Raw genomic sequence first — 17,443 nt, 5'->3', positions numbered from 1 at the left:
ATACTACCTCTAGCGTCATTTTGTCATTTTCCAGCGGTCCGATATTATGTCTTTTACTCTTTATACAGGTGAAAAATATGTTTGGATTCTCTTTTGTATTATCGGCTAGCTTACCGCCACTATAAAGCCTCAGCACCACAACCTTGCCGTTATATTCTAGTACTCCTGAAATGAATGCTAACATTGCCTTTGTCTTCCTTACCACTGACTCAACCCGCAAGTTAACCTGAAGGGAACCCTGCACAAGGACTCCCAAATCTTGAAACGTCGACTGTACTCTTTTCCATAAATGCTGCCTGGCCTGCTGAGTTCCTCCAGCATTTTGTGTGTGCGGTGCTTGGATTTCCAGCATCTGCAGTTTGTGATTGGAATACCTTCATATTTAATCTCTTCTACGGCTTTTTTAGTTGCATTCTGCTGGATTTTAAATCCTCTACCTTCCCACTAATGTTTGCTCTATTATTATATGCTTTTATTCTGTCTTTGATCTCCTTATTAGCCACAATTGCTCCAGCCGCTCTTTAGAATACTTTATTTGCGGGATGTGTCTTTCCCGCTTTCCGAGTTGCTCCCAGGAATTCCACCTTGCTATTTTATTCTGACCATCCCGCACCATCAACGCAATGAACCACCTATTCCTACCTTGTCAACCCACGTGCTCTCCGCTCCGCAGTGACCAATAGCAGGACGAGTAGGCGGGGCTTCAGGATTGTGCCATTAAGACCTCGTAGGGGAAATGCAAAGTTGAGGCAGTTAGGGCAACTTTTTAATTGCACTAATGCTCCAAGACATTCGCAAAAAAAGCAGTCTCAGTTATTTCACAGTGAAAATAAAACAAACTGAATGTGTAACATGCATGGTATAAAGTTGAAAGCGTCACTGATTTAACTTGGCAATGGGGTGACCCCCTGTCCTGCAAGCGAATGGAATTCCCGACTATTAAAGAACAGATAGAGTTCCATCCGCTCGCTCTTATTCTTTCCTTAAACTGTTGTAAATTAGGGTACATAATTTGTAAGATTTAAATAAGGGAGCACCCTAACTGATCCTTGCTTAAATCCAGAGGACAGGCGTACGAGAGGATATGCGGGCTCTTCTTGCTGCCCAGTCGGGCGTCCTGAGAGGTAAGGGGACGATTCGTACAATGGGCTTTATTGGCTGCTCTTCCCCCCTCATCTTTGCATCTCCCATTGCTAATTACTGCAATCTCCTGAGCGCATATACTTAATTAGTTTTGAGACAGTATTCGTATTTTTATAGATTGCGGCTGTGATTTATTTCTCCAGGAGAGTGCTGCGGTGTCCGTTGAGTTTTTCCACAAAGTGGGCTTTGTTACGCTGGAAACACTGCTGTCTGTTTTTGGGGATGTGATAGAGAGAGCGGGCGATTTGTTTTTTCAAAGTGGTTGAGGTGTTTGCCCCTTCCCTTCTACCCCCCCACCCCATAGTAGGGTGACATTTCCACCTAATTTGGGGCGGGGGGATCTTTCCAGAGCAATTTGGGATCGCCTTGCCTCTCGTAGGCGCCTCTGTCATCTCCGCGTTATCCAGGTCATTGGGTCCGAGGGGTTTACCGGCTGACAAGCCATTAGCTACTTTTGCACTTTCATTCGCTAATGCGAATTTCTTTCATTCGAGGATTTCTTTGTCTTTCATGAAGGCAGACACAAAATAATTGTTTTAATTCGCTTCATTTCTCTCCCCCCCCCCCACACACACACCCCGCCACCTGGCTCTACTATCACCTTCGAGCTTGTCCTCCTCTTCTCCCCCCCCCCCATCTTTTTATCCCGGTATTTCCCCCCTTCCTTTCCCGTCCCGATGAAGGGCCTCAGCCCCAGACGTCAACTATTGATCATTTCCATGGATGCTGCCTGACCTGCTGAGGTCCCCCGGCATTTTGTGTCTGTTGCTCCGTTTGATTCGTTTACTCGGTCCTTAATCCCTGTAATAATTACTTCTGGTTTGGTGTGTAAGAAACCTGCATTAATTTTTGCTAATCCTTAACCCTCTTCCATATTTTTATAACATTAACATGAAAACCTTCAGCCCATTAAGATTGTACTGACTTTCTAAGAAATTCCAATCCCCCTTTAATTAAACCTAAACCCTATTCCCATTCTCCCAATTCCTCCCCTGCCCCAGATGCTACCACTAGCCTGCAATTGCTTACCCAAGCCCATCCCCCTACAGGGCATAGGCTGCCAACAGCAGCTCTCCAGAGTCCGCTGTCCTGGGCCATTCTTTCAAGCTGTTCCCAGGTGTAGGCCATCTTCTTGGTGCTGAAGATCCTTCCTCTCTCAGGGGCGAAGTTTGTTGCTGCCCCATACCCAACCCTCCTCCTCCTCACAGCTTGGCTTGCCAGTGGTCACCCACACACTAGCGCAATTAACCTTCCAACCCAACGTTCAAACACTTTAACAATGGCTTTTTCCCTTCTGCCCTCAGATTTCCGCTAGTCCGCTAGCCCACTATCTTCTTATTCCTCTTTTGCATAATTTATTTGGTTATTTCTCATTGCAACTCTCATGGTGGGCACTAGGGTAGCATAGAAGTTAGCCTGACGCTATTACAGAGTTCAGTTCCGATGTCGTCTGTAAGGAGTCTGTACATTCTACTCCTGGAATATGTGGGTTTCCTCCGGGTGCTCTGGTTTCCTCCCACAGTCCAAAGATGTACCAGCTAGTAGGTTAATTGGTCACTGTAAACTGCCCTGTGATGAGGCTCAGGTTAAGTCGGGTTGCTGGGTGGCTTGGCTCGACAGTCCAGAAGGGCCTGTTCCACACTGTATCTCGATAAGTAAATAGTACAATTAAGTACTATATTACTGGGGATCCTGAAGGCACACAATCAGTAACTCAGGAACAGCTGCTTTCTCTCTATCATCCGATTTCTGAATGGACATTGAAATCATGAACTACCTCCCTACTTTATTAATTTGTGTTTTTGCAATAATTTAATTGAACTATTTGATCTACAGTTTGTAATTCAGTCTTTCCTATATTATCATGTACTGCTGCCGCAAAGTTTACAAGTTTCACAACATATGCTGGTGATAGTAAACACGAGGAATTCTGCAGATGCTGGAAATTCAAGCAACACACATCAAAGTTGCTGGTGAACGCAGCAGGCCAGGCAGCATCTCTAGGAAGAGGTACAGTTGACGTTTCGGGCCGAGACCTTTCGAGATCCGAGACAGTCCTGACGAAGGGTCTCAGCCCGAAACGTCGACTGTACCTCTTCCTAGAGATGTTGCCTGGCCTGCTGCGTTCACCAGCAACTTTGATGTGTGTTGCTCTGGTGATAGTAAACCTGATTCTGATTAGGGGAAATGTCTTCACTCAGATGGTGCTGTGAGTGTGGAAAGAGCTGCCGGCGTATTTGGTGGACGTGGGTTCAATTTAAACGTTCAAAAGAAGTTTGGATAGGTACATGGATGGGAGGGGTATGGAGGGTTCTGGTCTGGGTGCAGGTCAGTGGGACTAGACAGCATAATAGTTGGCATGGATTAGATGGGCTGAAAGGCCTGATTGGTTCTGTAGTGTTCGCTAACTCTATATTCATGTCCTCATCAGTTAGCCATCTACACTAATCCCATTTACTAGCTTATCATAGCCTTCTGTACCTTTGCTTGTATTGAATATTGTAAGAGTCTTTGTTCCCACCGCACCCCTCAGGCAAGATTCCAACTACCCTTGGGGTGATGCAGACAAGTGTATGGTGTTGCACTTTGCGAGAGCAAACCAGCAACTGGTAGGGCACCGAGGAGTGCAGTAGAACAGAGAGATCTAGGAATACAGGTACATAATTCCTTGAAAGTGGTGTCATGGGTAGAGAGCTTTGCCAGATTGGCAGAGAAGTCCACTAGAGGTCATGGTGTAAGGGTGAAAGGTGAACTGTGAGGGTAATACGAGCTGGAGTTTATTCACTCAGAAATTTGGATAGGTACATGGATGGGATTAAGGATCTTCAATGAATCCTTAGAGCAGCCTGGTTTTAATGCAAACAATGCATTTCTCTGAATGTTTCTATCTTTGTATGATAAATATAGTGTACGTCTCGTACTGTACTGCTACTTAAACAACAAATTTCGGCACATATGTCAGTGATCATAAACCTGATTCTGTTGTCTATACATAGAAACTTGTTCAGTCTGTTCACTTTTTCTGCCTGTTGCTTGGTTTCAAGTTTAAGTTTATTGACATCTGACTGTACATGTATACAACCAAACAAAACAACACTCCTCTGGGCAATGGTGCACCCACAAGAACCTATATCTCACACAGCACATAAACCAAAATATTACTTTAAATAAGCTAATAAAATATAATTCAAAATGTGTGTAGTACAGGTAAGCAGTAAAGTCCAGGTGATGAGATCTCGATGGTGGCAGGGTATTCACTAATCTCCCAGCCTGAGGGAAGAAGCTGTTGCCCAGTCTGGCAGTCCTAGTCCTGATGCTCCTGTGCCTCCTTCCTGACAATGATTTGAGCCCTTCGTCTGCTACGCTTCCAGTAAATGTCACAAATAGCGGGTAGGGAGACCCCAGTGATCCTCTTGACGGTTTTTACAGTCCTCTGTACGTTCTTGTGAGCCAATGCTTGTAGCTTCCATCCCACGCTTTAATGCAGCCAGACAAGGCACTCTCAACGGTACACCTGGAAAAAGTTGATATAATGGGGGGATGGGGAGCCTTGGACTGATTAGCACAGACTTTGAGTCAAAGGGCATGCACTGTACTGTTCTATGTTGTAATTTCCTCGTTTCAATGTTTGATCCTACTTGCAGAACTCTGAAAATGTCCCAGCACCCAGCCTTGTAACTTTCCATGACATTACAGCCTAACCCTTTGATCTGCTTTCTCAATGGCCACAGTTAGACTCAGTTCCCTCTTCGAGGATCCTTCAACCAGGGTTGAGGTCATCGGAGCTTCTGTTGGCATTCCTGTGGCTCTGGGTTTTTAACGGGATGGCGTTGCTAGTCCCAAGCCCAACCCCCTTCCTTTTGTGGCCAGGTTTTTTGGACTTACTCTAATTCTTGTATAGATACTTAATTGTCTGCTGTGGCCAGTTGAGAGATAATCTTTAGCAGCATCATGTGTGGCACCTTGTCAAAGGCCTTCCCAAAAAATCCAAGTAAACAGCATCCACTGACTCTCCTTTGCCTATCCCACCTGTTATTTCCTCAAATAATTCCAAAATATTTGTCAGGCAAGATTTCCTGTTGAGGAAATCTTAGGTTGGATGAGGCTAGAAATAAAGGTCATGGGTTAAGGGTGAAAGGTAATATATTTAAGAGGAAGCCCTGAGGGTAACTTCACTCTGTGTTGTGCAACTGTGGAACGAGCTGCCAGTGGAAGTGGTGGATGGGGGTTTGATTTTAAACATTTAAGAGAAGTTTTGGATAAGTACATGGAAGGGAAGAGTATGGAGGTCTGTGGTCCAGGTACAGGTCAATGGAACTAGGCAGAGTAACAGTTCATCATGGTCTAGAGAGCCTGTTTCTGTGCTGTAATTGTCAATGCTGACTTCGGCCTTTTTTTTAAATCATGTGCCGTTCAAGTTACTCAGGAACCTTATCCTTAATAATGGATTCCAACATTTTCCCAACCACTGAATTCAGGTTAATTGGCCTACAATTTCCTTCCTTCTGTCTCCCTCCCTTCTTGAAGACTGGTGAGATATTTGCAATCTTCCAATCCTCCAGAACCATTCCAGAAGCTAGGGATTCTTGAAAGATCATTACTAATGCCTGCACAGTCTCTTCCGAAATCTTTCAGAACCCTGGGGTGTAGTCCATCTGGTCCAGGTGACTTATCCACCTTCAGTCCTTTCAGCTTCTAAAGCACCACTTCCTTAGAAATAGCAATTATACTCACTTTTGGCCCCTGGCATGCTGGAATTTCTGGCATGCTGTTACCATCTTTCATGCTGAATACTGATGCAAACTGCCTGTTCAGTTTGTTGGCCATTTCTTTATCTTTCATTACCACCTCTCCAGTGTCACTTTCCAGCATTTCGATATCCACTCTTACCCCTCTTTTACTCTTTCCCCTCTTTTACTCTTTATGTATCTGAAAATGCTTGATAATATCTTTTATATTATTGTGGACAGCACAGGAGCAGCGCAAATAATGTAAATCTTTACAGTGCCAGTTGAAAGATTGGGGTTAATTTCCAGCTGCTTTCTGTAAGCAGTTTGTACATTCTCCCTGGGGGTGACCTTCCTTTTCTCCCATATTCCAAAGATATACGGGTCAGTAAGGGTCGGAGAGTTGTGGGCACGCCATGTTAACATCGGAGCCATGATGACAATTGTGAGCTGTTCCCAGCAGGTGCTCGGATCGCGATGGTCATTGACAAAAGCGATGCATTTCACTATACGTTTTGATTGCTTTATTTCAGTTGTACAATCTTTACGGACCTTTAATCTTGATTGTCTAGCTAGCCATCATATTACTTCTCTCCTTGTTGCTTTTCTTAAGTTGCCTTCTGTTGTTTTTATAAAATTCCCAATCCTCTAGCTTCTCACCAGTTATTGCTAGGTCAGCAGGGTTCATGAAGGCAGTCGACCCCCAGCTAAAAGCCTATTATGAATGTTACTGAAAACTGACCTTGTCAGTGATGCCCAGGGTTGCTTAAGTCACTGATTTCTGCAACTCTTCAATGACTAATTGATATCCAAATACTAAAGGTTACTCTGTGTTGGGCAACTAATGTCCCCTGGCGGCTTTGAACAGAGCTCACTTTCAAAGTGCTAATGTCCAATTTAGAAACTTGCTATTGGACGACTCCAGTCCAGTCAATCTATGTATATAAGCTATCCTGTGTATTTATATTTACTCTTTGTTTATTCTTGTGTTCTTTGTTATTGATAGTGTGGTTTTTTTTTTGCTGCATTGGATCAAAAGTAACAATTATTTCATTCTCCTTTACACTTGTGTACCGAATATGACATTAACCAACCTTGAAACTTGAATATCCATTGCCCTAATATTCAGGTTGCTGTTTTAGATGATACTTCAAGGACCCGTAGAGCTTTAAACATATCTCTATACCCAAGTAGCGTAGCACAATGCTTTACAACACCAGTGATCTTGGTTCAACTCCGCCGCTGTCTGTAAGGAGATTCTGTTCTTCCTGAGATCACATGGGTTTCCTCTGGGTGTTCCAGTTTTCTCGCAGGTTCCAAAGACATGCGGGTTAGTGAGTTATGGGTGTGCTACTTTGGCAATGGAAGTGTGGTGACATTTGTGGGCTGCCCCCGGCACAAACTGTGTTGATCGTTAATGCAAAATTTCACATTTCACTGTTTTGAAGAGCATTTGACAAATAAAAGTAATCCTCAACTTTACAATCGCCCATTTAAACAACATTTCATCACTTACCAATGTTTGGTGGGTTGGGGGAGGAAGGTTGGGAGTTTGGTTCTGCAGTGGGACAAGCAGTGTGAGGGACTGGCGTGGGAGATGAGATAATTGACCGTATCTTGTGCCCAGTGCCCATCAAATCCGGACTGTGACTATTGACACAAACAACGCATTTCACCGTATGTTTTGATGTATATGCCCTCGATCAGAAACTACTACAATTAGTGGTGGATACGGCCCAGTCCATCACAGGTAAAACCCTCCCCACCTGTGAGCGTATCTGCATGAAAAGTTGTCAATCATCACCCACATCGTCCTCTCCTCTCACTGCTGCCGTCAGGAAGAAGGTACAGAACCATTAGGATTCATTCACACCATCAGGTTCAGGAACAATTATTACCCCTCAACCATCAGGCTCTTGAACCGGGGGGGATAACTACGCTCACTCCACTACTGAAATGTTCCCACAACCTATGGACTCACTCTCAAGAACACTTCATCTCATGTTCTCAATTTATTGCTTATTTATTATTATTATTATTATTTATTCACGCAGTTTGTCTTCTGCACACTGGTTGAATGCCTAGTTGGTGCGGTCTTTCATTGATTTTATTATGGATTTACTGAATATGCCTGCAAGAAAATAAATCTCAGGGTTGTATCTGGTCATACTTGTATGTACTTTGATTTTGCTCTTCCTCCTTTGAAGGAGACCAAGGCTGGATCTCCTATTTCAACATGTCAGTGCATGACCTCCTCTACTGTCACTATGAGGCCAAACTCTGGTTGGAGGGGCAACACCTCGTACTCCATCTGTGTATCCTCCAACCTGATGGCTTGAGTATTGATTTCTCTAACTTCCAGTAATTTCTCATCCCTTCCCTTCTCTCTTTTTTTTTTTCCCCATTCACTATTCTGGTTCCCCTCTCACCCTTTCTCTTCTCCTCGCCTTTCCATCACCTTCCACTTGTGCCTCTCCTCCTTCCCTTTCTCCACTGTCCTCTCCTATCAGCTTCCTCCTTCAGCCCTCTACCACCTGTCAGCTCCCAGCCTCTTGCTCAATTTTCTCTCCCACCTGCCCACCTTTCTCCTCGCCTGGTTTCACCTATCACCTGCCAGCTTGGACTCCTTAACAACCAACACCCCTAAAGAAGTGCTGTGGGGGGGAGAGGAGGTTGAGGAGACAGCCTGCAACGTTCACCACACATTCCTACACCAACATAGGATGCCCACAGTTCAGCGGAACAGCATAAGCAACAGCAACTGAATGAGTATTTTGCATCAGTCTTCACTGTGGAAGACACTAGCAGAATGCCAGAAAGTCAAGCACGTCGGGGCAGGAGTAAGTGTACGTGCTATTACCAGGGAGAAGCTGAAACATCTGAAGATGGATAAGTCACCTGGACCAGATGGACTATACTCCAGGCTTCTGAAGGAGGTAGCTGAAGAGCTTATGGAGGCGTTAGTAGTAATCTTTCACAAATCACTAGATTCTGGAGTGTTTCCAAAGGATTGGATTGGCCTCTCTGTACCAGATGGTGATTCAACCTGTCAGAATGCTCTCCATGGTGGAAATTTGTTAGTCTTTGACATCCCATATCTCAAACCGCTAATGAAATATGATGAGGCCCCCGTCAGTCAGGGTCGACCACAGATCTTGCATCCTAGTTGTCTAGATATGCAAGCCAGAGCAGTACAATACGGAGAGTAAGCGGTTGCTCATGTAGCAAGCTCCCCTTCTCCATGCATCTTATGAGCCCAAAGGAACAGCAGAAACTGATACAGTTTGGCACCAGCAACATCTCAGGAGTTGCCAGTCAGTGTTGAACTCAACATAGGTCTGTCTTAGGGACTTCAGCTCTGGATTTTTACCCTGGGATTCACTCTCGAAGCCTTCCCCATGAGTGGGTATAGCTGCAAGGCAATGGAGATTTGAGATCAGAGTTTTCCTTCTAGATGAGCTGACAATCCCCATGTGCCCAAAGTGACTGGTTTTAAGGTGCCAGTGGTACACCTTTGCCCCTTCTCCTGTCAGTAAAACCGGTTCTGCCGGGCTTGGTAGCTAAGCCGCACATGAAGGCCAGGAGCTGGACTTGGTTGTCAGAGGCTATTTGAAATGTAATCTCTGGTTATTTTTATACCTTTCTAGTGATGCCTCCTCTTACTCTTTCACCATGAGTGTTATCACTAAATTGCGAGAGGCTTGGATAGGGTAGGCAGTCATTTTCGCAGAGTGCCACGAGCAAATGCTAGAAGGCAAGGCATACATTTAATGTGGTGGGGAGGAGGGGGGTGGTGTTTAATGGTGATGGGCACGGCAAGTTTATTTTTGTGCAGTGGTTGAGGGCGACGGACAAACTGGTGCAGTGCTGAACTGGCTCCATGGCCGTAACTCTGCGCTTCATGTTCTGTGTGTCACTTGTATATTTCATTATTTGCATGATTTGTTCTTTTTTTGCACATTGGATGTTTTGATGGTTTTTGTGTAGGGTTTTAAGCGGATTCTATTGTTTTTGTAGCTGCCTCAAAGAAGATGAATTTCAAGGTTGTATATGCTATACAACGCTGTTGAAAAGTCTTGGATTGAAAAGAGATGACATGAGATCGGAAGGAGTAGAGTCTCTGGGGTTGAGTTAAGAAATGGCAAGGGTAAAAGGATCCTAATGGCAGTTGTATAGCAGCCGGGATGTGGATTACAAATTACAGCAGGAGATAGAAGGGCAATGTCATGATAATCGGTGGGGATTTTAACATGAAAGTGGATTGGGAAAACCAGGTCTGCACTGGACCTCAAGAGAGAATTTGTAGAATGTCTAAGGGATGGCTTTTTAGAACAGCTTGTTGTTGAGCCCACTAGGGGATCAGTTGTGCTGGATTGGGTGTTGTGCAATGATCCAGAGGTGATGAGAGATCTTAAGGTTAAGGAACCCTTAGGAACAGTGATCATAATGTGATCAAGCTCATATTGAAATCTGAAAGGGAAAAAAATAAAACCAATGTGTTGGTATTTCAGTGGAATAGAGGAAATGACAATGACATGAGAGGGGAACTGGCTGAAGTTGACTGGAAAGGGACATTTGCAGGAAAGACAAGCAGAGCAGCAATGGCTGGAGTTTCTGTGAAAAATGAGGAAAGTGCAAAACAGATATATTCCAAATAAGAGATTTTCAAATGGAAGAAGGATGCTGCCGTGGCTGACAAGTGAAGTCAGAGTAAAAGCAAAAGAGCAGGCATACAAGGAAGCCAAAGCTGGTGGGAAGACAGGATTGGGGAAGCTTTTAAAAACTTGCAGAAGCAAACGAAGAAGGTCATTGGGAAGGAAAAGATGAATTATGAAAGGAAGCTGGTGACTAATATCAAAGAAGATACTAAAACCTTTTTTAAGTATATAAGGGGAAAAAGAGAGTTGAGGGTAGATATAGGACCAATAGAAAATAACGCTAAAGATATTGGAATGAGAGACGCAGAGATGGCAGAGGATGTGTATTTTACAAAGGTCTTCACAGTGGAAGATGTCTGCAGTATACCGGACATTCAAGAGTTTCAAGGAAGTGAAATTTATGTAGTGAAAATTATGACTGAAAAGGTGCTCAGGAAGCTTAATGGTCTGAGGGTGGATAAATCTCCTGGTCCTGATGGAATGCACCTGTGGGTTCTGAAGGAAGTAGCTGGAGAGATTGTGGAGGCATTAATGATGATCTTTCAAGAATCTATAGATTCTGGCATTGTACCAGATGACTGGAAAATTGCAAATGTTACTCTGCTATTTAAGAAGGGTGGGAGGCAGCAGAAATGAAGCTATAGACTTGTTAGCCTGACATCAGTGGTTGGGAAGTTGTTGGAATCGATTGTTGGGGCTGAGATTATGGAGTACCTGGAGGCACATGACAAGACAGGCTAAAACCAGCATAGTTTCCTGAAAGGAAATCCCTGCTTGACTAACCTACTGCAATTCTTTGAAGAAATTACAAACAAGGTAGACAAAGGAGATGCAGTAGACGTGGTATACTTGGATTGTCAGAAGGCCTTTGACAAGGTGCCGCACATGAGGCTGCTTAGCAAGATAAGAGCCCATGGACTTACAGGGAAGTTACTAGCATGGGTGGAGCATTGGCTGGTCGGCAGAAAACAGAGGGTGGGAATAAAGGGATCCTACTCTGGCTGGCTGCTGGTTACCAGTGGAGTTCCACAGGGGTCAGTGTTGGGACCGCTGCATTTTACGATGTATGTCAATGATTTGGACTACGGTATTAATGGATTTGTGGCTAAATTTGCTAATGATACAAAGATAGGTGGAGGATCAGGTAGCGTTGAGGAAATAGAGAACTTGCAGAGAGAATTAGATAGTTTTGGGGAATGGGCAAAGAAGTGGCAAATGAAATACAATGTGGGAAAGTGTGTGGTCATGCACTTTGGCAGAAGAAATAAATGGGCAGACTATTATTTAGATGGGGAGAGAATTCAAAAATGCAGAGATGCAAAGGGACTTGGGAGTCCTTGTGCAAGATACCCTAAAGGTTAACCTCCAGGTTGAGTCAGTTGTGAAGAAGGCGAATGCAATGTTGGCATTCATTTCTAGAGGTATAGAATATAAGAGCAGGGATGTGATGTTGAGGCTCTATAAGGCACTTGTGAGACCACACTTGGAGTATTGTGTGCAGTTTTGGGCTCATTATTTTGGTAAGGATATACTGACATTGTAGAGGGTTCAGAGAAGATTCACGAGAATGATTCCAGGAATGAAAGGGTTACCGTATGAGGAACATCTGGCAGCTCTTGGTCTGTATTCCCTGGAGTTCAGGAGAATGAGGGGGGATCCCATAGAAACATTCCAAATGCTTAAAGGCCTGGACAGATTAGATATGGCAAAGTTATTTCCCATGGTAGGGGAGTCTAGGACAAGAGCGCACGATTTCAGGATTGAAGGACGCCCATTTATAACAGAGATGCAGAGAAATTACTTTAGTCAGAGTGTGGTAAATCTGTGGAATTTGTTGCCACGAGTGGCTGTGGAGGCCAAGTCATTGGGTGCAGTTAGGGCAGAGATAGATATGTTCTTGATTAACCGGGGCATCAGAGGGTATGGGGGGAAGGCAAGGGAGTGGGGATGACTGGAAGAATTTGATCAGCCCATGATTGAATGGTGGAGCAGACTCAATGAGCCGAATGGCCTACTTCTCCTATATCTTATGGTCTTATAAATGTATAGCTTAGACTTTTGAATAGTACTGTAATATTTTTATGCATAGCACTGTACTGCTGCAAAAAACAAATTTCATAACATATGTGAGTGATGATAAACCTGATTCTGATATGGGTCTCTATTGTGGACTGAGGGTGGGAAGGGGCAAGGAGAGGGGAGGGAATGAGAAGCACCAGAGAGACATTCTGTAACGAGCAATAAATCATTTATTTGGCGTCGAGTGATCTAGCCTGGTGTTTCAGGGCTGGGTGTGTCTGCACCCGTGCCAATCCTTGCCCCTTGCACTCCTCTGCCAACTGTTGCCACCACTGCCACTACTACATATACATTCACAACACGCTGGAGGAAATCAGCAGGTCAGCCAGCATTCGTGGAAACGATCAGTCAACATTACGGGCCGGAACTCTTCATCAAGACTTTATGTCCCACCTGCAATAGAGCTTGTAGGTCCAGGATAGGACTGTATAGTCATCAAAGATCTCACTGTTAAAGGAGTGGACATTGTCATTGGATTTTGATGGACAACCAAAGAAGAAGACCCCTTCTCTCCTAAATTTCTTCCTCTTAGCTGCTCACCCCTACTGGAGCATAGGCTTCTGACAGTTCACTAGAGTCCTCTATCCTGGACTAGTTTTTCAAGTTGTCTCCAGGTGTAGCCTACCTTCAAAGATCTTTCTTCTCTTCTCCCCCCCCCCCCCCCCCCCCCCCCAGGGATGAGGTCTTCGGAGCTTCTGTTGGTGTTTCTGTAGCTCTGGATTTTTATGGCAAGGGGTTACTACTAGCCCCATGCAGAGCAGCTGGGCTTGGGACCGTCCATGGTGGAGTTTTTCCTCCTACATAGCCCTCTATTTTCCTTTCATCCGTGTGCCAATCTGAGAGTTTCTTTAATGCCTGTAGCTCATGGTTCCACCACCACCCCCGGCAGCAGTTTCCATGCACTTATTGCTCAGTTTATATATTTTTGAAAAATTGCACCTGAATCTAGTCCGGTGTTCTGTGTTCTAACAAAGAAGACAGTACATCACTATCAAGGCTCACAATATTGTGCCAATCTCCTGTAAGAACTACTTAACTCTTCCCTCCTATATAGCCCAGAGATTGAGTTTAATTTGGCGTCGTGCTCTGCGTGGACATTGTGGGATGAAGGAGCTAAACCCTGTGCTGTACTGTGTATAGAACTATCTAAACTACAGCCCAAAGCATCGAGCTTGAGGTACAATAATACCCATTTGAGATGTTGGTTTAGGAACACGCCAAAGCATGAAAACTCCTGCAGACCCCCTGACATCAGTTGGTTCTGGCAAAGATCTGCTATCTTGTAATCCGTGTCACTGAACCTGCTCCCTGTCCAATACAAGTTAATAATTCCACCACATATCAGATGTGGAAAGCAGGTTAAATAAATAGGTTTGAATTGGCCTGCAGTAAGCTCGTATCTCACTATCGAGATTTGGCATTTCATGCAGGGGTTTGAGAGTTTCAGTTTTGAAGGCATCCAGAAAATCTCCAGTTTCTAGGAATATGATGATAATGTGTTAAACGAGGAGCAAAATTAGAAATTGGAGGTGCAAAGGGATTTGGGAGTCCTTGTGCAGAATTCCTTAACTTGCGGGTTGAGTTGGTGGTGAGGAAGGCAACGTTAGCATTCATTTTGAGAGGACTAGAACGTAAAAGCAAAGGTACAATGCTCAGGCTTTATAAGCTACTGGTCAGACCAGACTTGGAGTACCGTGAGCAGTCTGGGGCTCCACATCTCCATATTGGGCAGATGTCATGTGAAGCCATGGGACCAGGTGGTGGACGGTCGTACGAGCAGCCGGTGCACATCACAAGTCCTGGTTGTGTGACCACTGACACCAGGCAGACGGTCTCTGGAGAGTGTTGGTAATGACTGGGGTCACCCGCCCAGAAGAAGGCAATGGCAAACACCCAAGTAGAAAAATTCGCCAAGAACATTCGTGGTCATGGGAATACAATCGCCCACATCATACAACACGGCACATAATGATGACTATGATCTAAGAAAGGATGGGGGGGGTGTGTCCAGAGGAGAGTCAGGAGAATGATTCTGGGATCATTTCTAATGTAGAGATACAGCACAGTAACAGGGCCTTCTGGTCCAACAAGCCCGTGGCACTGAGTTATACCCTAGTGACCAATTAACCTACTAACCAATGCATCTTTAGGAGGGGACCAGAGCACTGAGAGGAAACTCCTGTGGTCACGGGGAGAACAGGGGAAGAAATTCCTGATAGACAGTTGCAGGAATCGAACCCTGATCAGTTATACAACAGTGCGGTCTGCTACAGTACCGTCGCCCCATGAGTGGGAGGGGTTAATGTCGCAGTCTGGGGGCAGAAGCTGTTTCCCATCCTAGCAGACCTTGTCCTGATGCTGTGGTACTCTCCTGATGGTAGGAGAGTGAAAGAGATTGTGGGACAGATGGGAGGGATCATTGACGGCCCTGCTCCTGATAAATATCTCGGATGGGCGGAAGAGAGACCCTGATGATCTTCTCAGCAGTCCTCGCAATCCTTTGCAGGGATTTGTGGTCAGGCGCCTTGCAGTTCCGGAACTAGATGGTGATGCAGCTAGTGCTTCTGTTTAATAATAAAAAATAATAAGTTGGTTAGAGTGGGGGATCTCTCGCTGCTTGGTACGGAATCTGCTCTGCCCGTCCCCACAAGGAACTGCAGAGGGTTGCGGACACAGCTCAGCACATCACAAACCAGCCTCCTGGCAGAAACAGCCCAGTCTCTCACGGAAGCCCCTCTCCCTCCATGGAGTATTTGTATAGTTCCTTCTGCCTTTGTACATGAACACCCCTCCCACCTCAGCCATTCTTTATCTCCACAGACAACTCCTCCCCCCCCCCCCCAAAATATCGGACAGAAGATTTATTATCCCCCTCAAACCAGTTCTCCTGTTTTTTTCCTCGTAAACTGTGATGCCCTGACTAATCAAGGACCTATCGACCTCCACATTAAACCCCAAAGAAGTGCAGCTTGCAAAGTTCAAAGTACATTATACAACCTTGAGATTTGTCTGCTTATAGGCAGTGACAAAACAAACCCAAACGAATCCTTTTTTTAAAATCAAACCCTCAACGTGCAGAGTAAAGGAAAAAAACTAATTGTGCAAACAATAAAAGTAAGCAAATAGCATTCAGAGCGAAAATGAATCCTGGGGCACGAAGCCCGGAGCAGGCCCGCAGCCTGGGGCACGAAGCCCGGAGCAGGCCCGCAGCCTCTTGTGACCCTTTATCTTCCACATTTCATTTTTATCTTTGATCAAGCATTTAGTCAACTTCTGACTTAAAAGTTGGGAAATTCATAGAAAAACATTTATATTCCTCCTTGGAAAGACTGTTTGTGCTTTAGTCACTCCACTCCATCTTGTACACCAGTACTTAATGATTAAAGATTGGTCATAGTCATACTTTATTGATCCCGGGAGAAATTGGTTTTTGTTACAGTTGCACCATAAATATTAATAGAACCATAAATAGTTAAATAGTAATATGTAAATTATGCCAGGAAATAAGTCCAGGACCAGCCTATTGGCTCAGGGTGTCTGACCCTCCAAGGGAGGAGTTGTAAAGTTTGATGGCCACAGGCAGGAATGACTTCCTATGACGCTCTGTGTTCCATGTCGGTGGAATGAGTCTCTGGCTGAATGTACTCCTGTGCCCAACCAGTACGTTATGTAGTGGATGGGAGACATTGTCCAAAATGGCATGCAACTTGGACAGCATCCTCTTTTCAGACAGCACCGTCAGAGAGTCCATCCCCACAACATCACTGGCCTTACGAATGAGTTTGTTGATTCTGTTGGTGTCTGCTACCCTCAGCCTGCTGCCCCAGCACACAACAGCAAACATGATAGTACTGGCCACCACAGACTCGTAGAACATCCTCAGCATCGTCCGGCAGATGTTAAAGGACCTCAGTCTCCTCAGGAAACAGAGATGGCTCTGACCCTCCTTGTAGACAACCTCAGTCTTCTTTGACCAGTTCAATTTATTGTCAATTCGTATGCCCAGGTATTTGTAATCCTCCACCATGTCCACACTGACCCCCTGAATGGAAACAGGGGTCACCGGTACCATGGTTCTCCTCAGGTCTACCACCAGCTCCTTAGTCTTTTTCACATTAAGCTGCAGATAATTCTGCTCACACCATGTGACAAAGTTTCCTACCGCAGCCCTGTACTCAGCCTCATCTCCCTTGCTGATGCATCCAACTTTATTTGTCAAGTGTACATCAAAACTGTGGCCATGGTCAAGTGGTCAGCGACTTGGGCCGGCTCCCCCACTGTACTTAGCCTGGTGAGGACACCCAGCAGGACTAGAAAAAAACAAGACCTGACAAAGGGCGGATGAGCTCCTTGTGAGCCAATGGCCATCTTCCGTGGAAGAGATTAAAGCCTCACCACGTATCTATGAATCGTATGCTATGCACCTAGTTAGAAGAGACATGATGAACTTGGGCGCTGCACCGTGTACCTGGACCTGCCCAAGGCCTCTGCCTAAGGAAGGGCTGAGCTCGAGGAAGTGGCCGCGGCTGGAGGCCGACACGGCCTCGGGCTTGAGTTCGGCGGGGTTGGCGACAGGCGGTGCCAAGGCGGCCAGCGAGAACAAACTGGAGGAGAGGCTGTACTCGGTGCTGCTGCAAGATTGAAGAAGATGGAGGTGCATAGCCGCCAACCCTGGATTCGGGACGGCACCCGCTGACTGACTGACATCAACCCATCAGTGAAATGCGTGGTTTGCGTCAGTGACCAACACCAGGATTTGCAGGGAGAAGGCTGCAAGTCCCACTAGGTACGTCCACAGGTCACCAACACTAACCTTTACATCTTTGGAATGCGGGA

General features: G+C 45.3%; 1 protein-coding gene across 1 annotated transcript in view; it reads left to right on the top strand.

Annotated features, from left to right (window-relative positions):
- Positions 1 to 1,036: 1,036 nt before the first annotated feature.
- The window catches only part of dgat2 (diacylglycerol O-acyltransferase 2), a 59,275-nt gene continuing 42,868 nt past the window's right edge, over positions 1,037 to 17,443 (top strand). Inside the window, exon 1 of the mRNA XM_072262568.1 lies at positions 1,037 to 1,124. Coding sequence (XP_072118669.1) covers positions 1,085 to 1,124 — 40 coding nt within the window. The 5' untranslated portion in view covers positions 1,037 to 1,084. The remainder of the gene's footprint in view (positions 1,125 to 17,443) is intronic.

Source organism: Mobula birostris, chromosome 7 (assembly GCF_030028105.1).
Source record: "Mobula birostris isolate sMobBir1 chromosome 7, sMobBir1.hap1, whole genome shotgun sequence".
NCBI lineage: Eukaryota > Metazoa > Chordata > Chondrichthyes > Myliobatiformes > Myliobatidae > Mobula > Mobula birostris.
Note: the sequence above shows the minus strand (reverse complement) of the source record. Positions and strands in the feature narration are given on the sequence as shown.